Source organism: Perca flavescens, chromosome 23 (genome assembly GCF_004354835.1).
Source record: "Perca flavescens isolate YP-PL-M2 chromosome 23, PFLA_1.0, whole genome shotgun sequence".
NCBI lineage: Eukaryota > Metazoa > Chordata > Actinopteri > Perciformes > Percidae > Perca > Perca flavescens.
The window spans coordinates 5,322,210-5,333,567 of NC_041353.1; the positions used below are offsets into that span (position 1 = coordinate 5,322,210).

At 42.5% G+C, this 11,358-nt stretch overlaps 1 protein-coding gene across 4 annotated transcripts in view; it reads right to left on the reverse strand.

Annotated features, from left to right (window-relative positions):
* The window catches only part of celf2 (cugbp, Elav-like family member 2), a 229,123-nt gene extending 218,391 nt beyond the window's left edge, over window positions 1–10,732 (reverse strand). For all 4 annotated transcript variants that reach the window (XM_028570259.1, XM_028570256.1, XM_028570258.1 and 1 more), the window contains exon 1: window positions 10,522–10,732. In XM_028570259.1, the coding sequence (XP_028426060.1) occupies window positions 10,522–10,574 (53 nt within the window). In that variant the 5' untranslated portion in view covers window positions 10,575–10,732. The remainder of the gene's footprint in view (window positions 1–10,521) is intronic.
* Between the last annotated feature and the right edge of the window lie 626 nt (window positions 10,733–11,358).

Here is an 11,358-nt window from a genome sequence, read left to right on the forward strand (position 1 = left end):
AAAAAAACTTCTCTATTTTCATTAATTTTTCTCTTGAGCTCTGTTTTTTCTTTCTTCTTTTTCCAGCCTCCCTTTTACAACACTCCAGGGTCACCATCTGCATGGCAACACTCACAGCGTGACACTTCCAAAACCCAGGAGGAGGAAGAGAGCGACAGAGCACAGACATCTCTCTCTCTCTCTCTCTCTCTCTATTCACGGGCCACCCATAATTCATTAGCTCTCCCTCTCATCCTCTATATTTTTCTCTCTTTGCAGTGTGACCGATGCGGGTTTCTGAAAGCTCTTTGGGAAATTTTCTGGAATGAAGGTGCTGACAGTCCATAGTTTGTACCGCCATTCAGCCAGTTTTAAATTTGACCATTTTTATGCCAAACCTCATTCAGAAAAAAAAAAAAAAAAAAAGCTACATTTTAGACCGTGGAACAATAAAATGACCCATTTAAAACCAATGATGGTATTCACAATAATGCATACTTGTAGACTATAATCAATCAAACTGCAAACTACAAATATTCATACAAAACTTTTTAACATTAAGCCCATATCGGCCTCATTTAACGGCTTCATTTAATGTTGCATATCCATCTACATGACAAATAATGATTTCCTTCACAGGTAGCCTCTTGTGCTGCACAGCTTCAATCCGATCTATATGATCCTTGCAAAAACCAAACACTCACTATCATTGGTCAGTTTTTTTTTTTTATCTGGTCTCTGGTCATGCATTGTCTGCATTTTTTTATTATTTTTGGCTTCACTTTGAACATCCATCAGTCACACACACACAAAGAGATTTAATTCCTTTTTTTTTATTATTATTTTCTTCACCGGGCAGAGTGCCAATGTTTTCCTTTCCTTCACTGACTCTCACCCCCTCATCCCTCCTGCTCTTCTCACCCCCCCCTCTTCTTCCTCACCCCTCTCCTTTACTCCACTAAGCTTTCCCGTTACGGTTGCAAGCGAAAGCTGTTTATTTATTCAGACAAGATCTATTTTTCCCCTCTCATTTTTCTACCCCCCACACTCTTCTTTCTTTCTCTCCCTCGTCCTCTTCCCCCCTCTTGTTACATGCTTGTAGAGGATCACTGTGATGGGGGGAGGGGAGGGAGGCAGGGGGTGGGATCCGATGCACTGAAAGGGAGTGGAAGAAATTCACCGCAATTTGGAGGTGAAGACGAAATTTCAAAAAGAAAGGATGTAAACACAGAAGGTGGAGGAGATAGTCCACTATACTTCCTTCGTTTCTTAAGCTATACTGCACAAAGACGGTTATGTGTCACCGGGGGGGGAATACACACACACACAAACACACACACCGGTATAAAACTTCTTTAAGGGCATGAGAATAACACTGTAACAGAGTACGGCACTAAAATACATGATTATGTGTGTGTGTGTGTGTGTGTGTGTGTGTGTGTGTGTGTGTGTGTGTGTGTGTGAGAGAGCTAGAGGGCCGTGCTCCAGGTGGTGCATTATTAAACAGATTTGTCACTTTGGGCCAATGGGATTAAGTGTGTGTGTGTGTGTGTGTGTGTGTGTGTGTGTGTGTGTGTGTGTGTGTGTGTGTGTGTGTGTGTGTGTGTGTGTGCGTGCGAGTGAGTGAGTGAGTGAGTGAGTGAGCGTGTGTGTGTGTGTGTGATTGCACGCGCACAGGCTAATGTATAGGTTGGCCTCTTAAATGGAGAAGAGAGAAAAGAAAAGAAATAAGGAAAGGACAAGCAGAAATAAATAAGGAAAAGGCTAAAGAAAACTAGGTTGAAATAAAGAAGACAAGTAATAGCATAGAAGGAAAAGAAAAAAACAGCACAAGACAATTCAAAATGAAAACATCAAAAAGGAAAAAGACAAACAAGCATAAAGAAGGTTGGTGTTTCCTATATGTTCAGCATATTTGAATAGAACGTCATGCTCACTGATTATATACTGCCTGTATGCACCAACACACATGAACACACACACACACACACAGATCATCATGTGAGGTGTGTGCTATGGTTGTGTTTTAAATCCCTAAAGCTGCTGTTGACTAAGCTGATCTTTGTTGGGAAGAAGGAAAAAAAGCAGCAACTGTATCTTTCATGACAGGCAACAACACTTGTTTTACTCAAAAATAACATTAAAGAGACAGTGTCCTCTGTGCACACACACACACACACACACACACACACACACACACACACACACACACCCCTAACCTGTGAGCACTCTGTTTGAAAGGCTGAGAATAATGCAGCGCTGCAACTGAAATATACTTGCAAAGGCAGAACAACAATACCAAGGTTTTGACTTTGATGGCAGCAAGAGACAGAAACCATATTTCGATACATATTTTAAAATCCGTCCATTTTCACTCAGATACTTTTACTCGCGGCGAAATAGAAAACATATTACATAAGATATGACATTATGACCACAAACCTCTCCTTTCAAACCAAAGGTAATGAACATTTTCCGTGCTAGTTTCTAGTTGAGTGCGAAGAACGTAGATACATTACTAAGCTCAAATTGCAATACCACAATGCTAACAACATACAAATCTAATCACTTTTTTTATGAAATAAAACATTAACCTTCAGGGGAGGGAGGAAAGCAAAGGCACTTTTTCACATAGCAAACACCACGCATGTAACGACTGTGGCTATTTATGGTGTTATCTACAAACTAAATTAATCTTGAGCTGAAATGTGTCATCAGGCTTACCACCTCAGCTATAGACATTTATAGACACAACCCCAGACTTTCATATTAAACTATATGATACAGTATCACACTGTAATGTTGTTACTGGGTCGAATGGAGCTCATTTTAACAACTTTATATACTTTTGTGCCACTGAAACAATTAGTCAATAAAGGATAGAAATTCAACACCAATTTTGAGGATTGATTTGAAGTTCAAGTCATGATTTCTTTTGCTTTTATTAGTCTTATTTGATACTAAAATGAATATGTATGGGTTTACACGTGTTGCCCGTCAAAAAAATAAATAAAAACAAGAAACTGTATCCTCCGGCTCTGAGAACTTGTAATGGGCATTCTTCAGTTTTAACTAACGAATAGTAAGTCAACTGATAACTATGTGAGTTGCAGCCCAATATGCAGCACTATACTGTTGGTGGGTAGTTTAATCAATAAAAATGAATGAGATCATTGTGTGTGTAAATCTGCAAAGTAACTACAGCTGTGAAGTAAATCTAGTGGAGTAAAAAGAACAATATTGAGTAGCAGAAGATGTACAAGTACCCCAAAAGTGCACTTAAGGACAGTACTTAAAGGTCCCATATCATGCTCATTTTCAGGTCCTTCTTGTATGTTGGGGTTCTACTAGAACATGTTTACATGCTTCAATGTTCAAAAAACACTTTATTTTTCTAATACTGTCTGTCTGAATCTATATCTGTATTCACCCTCTGTCTGAAACGCTCTGTTTTAGCGCCTGTCTCTTTAAGCCCCCCCTCCTGAAAAAGCCCAGTGTTCTCTGATTGGTTGGCGTTTACAGGTCTTGTGCATATGCGCTCTAGGAGTCTCTGCACTGTCGTTGCAGCCGGGGAATGACTGATGACTGTAACGCCACTGTAGTGGCACTTTCTACCTATATATAGAATAGTTGTGACATCACAACCGTATGGAAGTCCTGACGGCTCGTTTAAAGTCACAGTTTCTTAATACAGGCTGTGTGCATTTCTCTGTGGATCGAGCATTTTAAATACTTTAACAGTATTTATATAGCACCTCAATCTGCTTTATAATCCAAAAAATGACTAATGACTAATATGGAACCTTTAACCCTCGTATTATGTTGAAAAAAAATTACATTGATGATGTTACGGGTCAAAATGACCCGTACAGTGTAAATACACTCAAAACAACCTTTTTTTCCTCATCACAAATTTTTTTTCCCCCAAAACTGTTTTTACCAATTATTTAGTGAAAATATTTCCTGTGTACACTTGCATATTCCATGCATAGCTAGATTTGGCATCCTAGGATGCCCATATTTTGATGCCATACTTGGCAGGCTTGTTGGGCATGTACTGTCAGAAGGGACAGGGCCGACTGAATGGAACAAGGCATTCGTCTACAGTGACATGGGGACCAGTATTGTACAAGACAGGTAAAATTTTGACCCATTTATCCCATACATCTCTGATCTCAGCTAGTTTTTCTCTTTCACGTCGACCAGCTCTGGTGTTGTGGAGAACCCAAGCTTTTGTATGAATTGACTCCAAAGACATTGTTGTTAGAAATATTGGCCTTCCGCTCTCGTCATTCCACAGATTGGCAGTTAATTCTCCCTTTGACTTGTAAACTCCAGCTAATACTATTCAATTTAATTCAATTCAATTTGATTTATAGTATCAAATCATAACAACAGTTATCTCGAGACACTTTACAGATAGAGTAGGTCTAGACCACACTCTATAAATTCCAAAACCCCAACAATTACAGTAATTCTCCCAAAAGCAAGCATTATCAGTGGCTGTTGCGACAGTGGCAAGAAAAAACTCCCTTTTAGGAAGAAACCTCAGCAGACCCAGACTCTTGGTAGGCGGTGTCTGACGGGGCCGGTTGCTGATGTGATGAACAGTGGCAATAATAGTCACATTAGAGATAATGAAACAGTGACTTCGAAGGTCATCGTGGAAGTTCATGTCATAGCAGGGCACATCGTGTCATACTGAGTAGTGCAGTCTCCAATACCGGATCCTGACTACTCTGTGCGTATGAACATCACAGCAGGGTGTTGCGAGATTTAACGTGGCGCTGCAGAGCATGGGTGGATGCTGCGGACGCAGCAGGACTAGGATTTCAATGTATGCATGCAAGTCAATCTGATCCAGTGGCTTCCATTTCTCCTGAAATACACACCTCCCCTACAAGTTGGTAATGTCCACTATGATCCTATCTGTTGGTTGGGATATGAAGAGATGAAATGGTGATTGAATATCATCAACTAGTGGGGCAGAAAATCTTGTGGGGCTTGGAGTAATTTTGATGACAGTCAGTCAGTCTGTGTGGTGATGTTGACCATTTTATGTTACCATCTTTAGCTGTCCATGTTGAGGATGATTGCTGTCCATTGTTTTCAGCTAATGTAGAGACTACACCAGACTAGTCCCCTGAATCCTCTTCATCATAGGAAAATTCACAATCCGGATCGTCAATAGCATTGTTCTCGGTCTCCGAAAGATCCTCTGACTCTGAAACCTCTTCCTCTACATCACTATTACCATCAAAAATTTGTGCCAAAACTTCTTCAGTTGCAAACCTTTTGGAGCTCATTTTGTAGTGTGCGTGTCAAAGAGATGACATTACAACAGAGAAGAGGACAAGCGCGAGAAAACTCCTCCTCCTTTACACACACACACACACACACACACACACACACACACACACACACACACACACACACACACACCTGGTTCTAAATGGGTGTTGAAAGTCTCCGGGTCAAAATGACCCGCAACATCATCTTTGGTATACAAACTCTGAACAGACATTCCACTACACATCAGTGTGTCCAGATTTTATGAACAAGTTCATGACCCTAAATGAGGAAATGTCATAAAATTTCATGAAGAAAAAGATTTTGGTCAACACAAAAACGCAAATGGGTCAAATTGTCCCTTAACATAATACGAGGGTTAAGTAAATGTATTTGGTAATGTTCCACTACTGTAAATCACATATTGATAACCCTATAATAGAAATATAATCATATCAGAGGTGGCATCGACTGAACAATATTCAACTTTAAAAAAACAATGTCTGCTTATACAGCACACGCACACGCACACACACACACGCACACACACACACACACACACACACACACACACACACACACACACACACACACACACACCTGGATGAGGCTCGCCTACATACAGCTCTTTCCTTCTTTTCCCTCCTTTCTCCTTTAATTTCTAGTCTTTCCTTCTGCCCTTCCCTCTCTGTCATCGTTCCCCCGTCTCTTTTGTGTTTTGTGACGCACTCTCGCCTCAACTATGTTATTATCTCTTGCTGATTCCAGAGAGTTTGGAGGAATTCAGCCCTCCTTCTCTTTCTCCCTTGGCTTGCCCCGTCCGCCTCCGTCACTCTGAGGCTGAATGCAGCATTGTTCTCCGTGGCTACAAAGCATTGATTGACAGCTGTGGGAAGTGGAGAGTGCATTTTGAATGTCCGCCCAGCCCCCAACCCATGTGCGGTTAAAATACAAGATCCAGTTGGGGGTGCATCATTTGAAAAAAAAACAACAACACAAAAACGTCAAAACTGTAGTTATGATTTAAACAACTCTTACAATTAAACTTTCATTCATTCTTTCCACTCATTCAAACGTAACATCGACCTCCGATGCCTTCAGGAGCAGAGAGGCTCTGCTCATTAGGGGACCAAAGAACCGCAGCACACGTCCAAACCTTCTGAGGTGTTTCCTCCCAGGATAAATGCCTTGACATAGCTCGTTTGGACATTACATATTATGACTGAAACGGCATCATCGTTCACATTGTCAAATTCAGTTTCAAACGCTAGCGATCAGTGAGCAAATCCAGACAGGGAGGGCAGCAGAGACAGTATCACAAATAACACAAACATGTAAGCCTCATTTCTACATACAGTACTACAACACAGTGATGGAAGTGATGGAAAGGTAGAAGCAGAGAGGATTGTTTCCAAAATTAGAGAGATTTATCAAGTAAATAGTGGATTTGGATTTCAAATCAAACATTAGGATGAAATGACACCTGCCTAATTCTACATAATGGCTTCGGTGTACCGTGACAGTCTAACATGCTTTTTTTTTCAGAGCTTTTTTTCCCCCAACATGACAAGGAAGATATTTTGGAGAAAAAAAAAAACGCTTAAAACTTCATCAATTTCGAAGCAATACAAATAATGCTCCGATTTCAACACTGACTATCGGCAGCTTGGTGCTGCAAATATCAGTGACCGCCTTCACCAAATGTTTTCACTCTAACCCTTTAGTTAAACCAGTATAATCCTGAGCAGGGAAAAAAGGTCTGGCTTGTAGATAAAGCACCACACACACACACACTCTCACGCCACACTCGCACACACTATCAGAGGGGATTTAAAGATTCAAACAGTGGTCTTGGTAATTAGGCGGATGGATTTGTGCTTCTCTTCCCGGTCCGGCGGGATATAAAGCGACACATAATGCAAGCGGACGGACTCTTTAAGTAGATTAATTAAAACCAACACCGCGGGGTCAAAGGTCAAGCCCCCTTTTGCTGTCAACCCCCCCCCCTCCCTCCCTCCCCCTTTTTTTTCCTCCAGCCTCGCTCGGAGTGCACTCGAGCTGCAGGACACTACACCTGCGATAAGTGAAAGGATTTAGATGATTGGACGACTGTGAAAAAGGACCCTGAAGAGATCGAGGAGGGAAAAACGCAGCAGCGAAGGAATGACGGTAGAGTTTTTTTCTTTTTTTTTTAAAGTCATTAGACATTTAGACTCATTTTCACATTAGCACTGAATATACGTACTTCACCCTCAACTAGTGCGTTCGTATTTCTCTTTAACAACACACTTTTATCTTTGGCTTCCTGTCTCTGAACATCCAGCAATGATTTAACCAGACAGTAATAGAATAAAAACCTGAGCTCTCCTCTCTCTCCTCCCTAATTGAATCCAGAACACACCATGCGTTTGCCGTGTGTGTGTGTGCGTGCGTGTGTGTGTGTGGATGTAATCAGATGGAATTAATATGCATGCTGTTTCTCATTATGGCATAACTGAACTGCACTTCAGATATATGGCGTGCACTGTGAGAGGCACAGACAGATTTCTAACATCCATCCTCTGCGCTCTCTCTGGAACATGAGTGTGTGTTCATACGTGTGTGTGTGTGTGTGTTTACAGACTGATAGATGGAAGAGATAGTGAATGCAGAAGACACACCTCGCTGCTGATCTGATCTGATAACACTTGCTTTACCACACATTTGTCACTTGCATTAACTCCTTATTGCATTTAAAGTAAATCGAATTCCACAGAGTTGCATTAATCAGCTAATTGCGATAACGCGCTCATCATGCTGCCTAATTGTGTTACAGGAGTGAGGTCTCATCTTTCATCTGCACCGATATGTTTTCTTTATAATGTCTTCAAATCTTTGTTTCATTTTACCAGCAGCATTCGATTACCAAACGCTGCGAGTCGCCGCTGTTGCTCAACCATAACGGCGAAAAAAAAAGGGCCAGGCTCCAGCTGCGGTATCGTGAATGAAAATTTTGAAAAATGATATCTCACTAAATCAAGTGGTTTTCGCTCCTCACCGCTTCCCCTTTGTTCAACTGCTTCTGCTTTTTGGCAATAACTAAAACAACACACTTTCTTGTTAATGCTGTGTTTATGAGTGTGAGTGTGAGTGTGTGTGTGTTTATGTGTGTGTGTTAAGTGCGTCTCTGAGCGTGACGGAGGTGAGTCTCATTAGGGAGAGAACGACACAGAGAACGGTGCTAAGGTGCTTCATTATCATAAATGATTGAGAAGAGCGTTTGCGGGCGTTAGTGCTCATGTGTGTTGGTGAAAATGTGTGTGTGTGTGTGTGTGTGTGTGTGTGTGTGTGTGTGTGTGTGTGTGTGTGTGTGTGTGTGTGCGCGCGCGCGAGAGAGAGAGTGTGAGTGACGGGCACGGCGGTAAGCTGGTCTTTATTAAGATGTGCCGTCTTTGGAGAGGGACAGCTGCTCCTGCCTCTTATCTGGAATAACAAAGGTTTAATGAGGGAAGAGACGAGGGACAGAGGGGAGGTAAATAATCCTCTTTCTGCCCTTCCATCATTCCCTTTCTCTTCTTTTGCTTCCTTCCTTCCTCCCTAACAAGTAATCTGACTCTCGAAAGGCGACGACAAAAATTAAACTCTCCTTCGGCCTTCTTCTGCAAAAGTTTGCATAATATTCGTCCATTTGAAACATGATTTTTACCTTTGACCTTTCAACTGTAAAGCTAACACGCTGCCCAATACGTCAATTATTAAGTCGTTATCTGTGCTAAAATTAGCTAAAAGTGAAATTTTTAACGCTACCAGGAGATCTGTCCCCGTTAAGCAAATAGACCGAGAGGAAAGGAGAGTGTGTCCACAGAGAAAGTCTGTACTGCGGCTATTTGTGTGTGTGTGTGTGTGTGTGTGTGTGTGTGTGTGTGTGTGTGTGTGTGTGTGTGTGTGTGTGTGTGTGTGTGTCAGGTCAGCTGCATGTCCTATTTCTCATCCATGCCTGTTTGGAAATGACATCATTTAGCCCCCCTTTCGTCCATCAGCAGTTTACTGAAATATGCCTGCTCTACATTACTCCGCTCATTTTCTATTTTGGATTTGTGGATAATGATGGTGGGATGGAGGGCAGCGGTGGGGGATAAGAATGATAGCAGAGGGGAGAAGCGGCATTAAAAGAATAATTTGAGGGTCTTCAGGGTTCTGTCTCCTCTCTCCCCGTTTCTAAAATAGAATTTGCGATAGTCGCCGCAGAGTCTGTCGAGGGAATAATGACTTATTTATCAAGTGGCTGAAATATTCAGGGACAAGACCCTTTTAAAATCCGGCTTTTAAATTCATAGGCTTTTTCTGCTGAGATGCTTAATGACAGTGAATGTATTCATGGTGATTTGCAGGTCCGAGATGGAGCCTTGTATGCTGCCTATGAGCCTAATAGCTGTTTGACAAAAAAGGAGAGTGCTCGCACAAGACGAGGTGAGCCAGAAAAGTTTCACCTTTGCCCTCATGGGAGGCTCGGTGAATCAAATTTGTATCAGGACCATCTCCTTCGTGCCATGAAGTAAATGGCTGTGTTGCTGGAGCAGCGCTGAAAACATATTTTGCAGCTTGGGGGTTCTTTAAAAGCTCTCTGTTGCAGGCGATCAGCCAATAAGTAAATGTTTTAAGATAAACTCCATGAGGGGCATACTTCTGTTTTTCTTTTTTTTCTGAAAGTGTAGCAGAGGCTCTTCAACAATTTGGGGAACCAAATCAGCATGGGTGGGAGGTGGTAGGAGGGTGGGTGGGTGGGGGGGTGTGGAAGGGTGTTGAGTAAGGGGATGATGGTGATAAATGGGTGTTATTCTTACTTCTACGCTGGAATGGACGAAGTTTGGAGATGATGGCGGGGATTTATATAAAAAAAAATAAAAAATAAAAAGCGCCGGTGCTGGGGGGGGGGGGACAGCATCGGGGGTTAATGAGATGTACGCAGACACGGAGCAGATTGCATGCGTCAGACTCATGGCAGAGCGGAGAAGAGCGAGAGGAGCCTTCAGAAAGTAGAACGAGCTCCGTACTCGGCGCCGATTTACAGCCAAACGGGCGCAATCCGTGCGTAATTACGCACAGCAGCGCCAGAAACCAGAGCTCGACCTCGTGCCTGCGCCGCGTCCCACCCTAATTTCCTCCAAAAAACACCACCCGCACTTCTTCTACTACTGTCTACTATCTCCCCTCTCTGCCACCAACCTACGTTTTTTTTTTTTACAATGGCGAAAACACTGACCTGGCGCTTACCTTAACACGTTCCAGCTTTTCAGAGGGTCCAGGTCTGAAATTATAGAAACCATGGTCGACTGGCTGGGCAGCACCGGGAGAGGGAGGGGGTGCGGCAGAAAAAGATCGAAAGAAAAAGCGGCGGCAAAGGGCTGTAAACTCCGTCTGCGAATGGCAGCGATTGCTTGGATGCAACCCGTCCTGGTTGTTCAGTGGGTGATGAGCGCTGTCACAGCTCTCTCTCTCTCGCTCTCTATCTCTCTCCCTCTCTCTGTTTCACTCTCCCTCTCTCTGTTTCACTCTCCCTCTCTCTCTCTCCCTCCGCCCCCTCCCGTTCACAGCATGCGCTCTGCAGACGCCTCTCCGAGCTTTTTTCCGGTCACTGTTTCTGTTTCACAGGAAAGCTGCTGCTGCGGGAAATGCAGAGCTGTACAGTAGAGGAGGGTAAACCCCACCTAGAAAAACACATTTACCCATTTTATTTGTATTCATTTTTTTCAAAACACCGGAGGGAATAGAGTTTGCACACCTTCTTTTTTTCGGGCTGGCACGCTGTAGAATTTGCACACTGCAAAAAGTGTCCATCTCAGCGTCTTGTTTTGTCTTAAAAACCTCCTTTGAGGATGGATTTGTTGTTGTTTTTTTGTCAGTGGGGAGTATATGTTTCACATATTCCACACTTATTCTACCAGTTAACAGAAGGATTAAAAACATGCCACAGTTTCCCTTTTTTTCTTCGTCAGATTGACCTGCAATGAATCTGTAAAAGGCATTAGAAGACCATGAATAAACCAACTGCCAATTAAAATGAAAGTTTCACCTAAAAGCAGGTTTAAGCGCAATTAATTGTCCAATGTT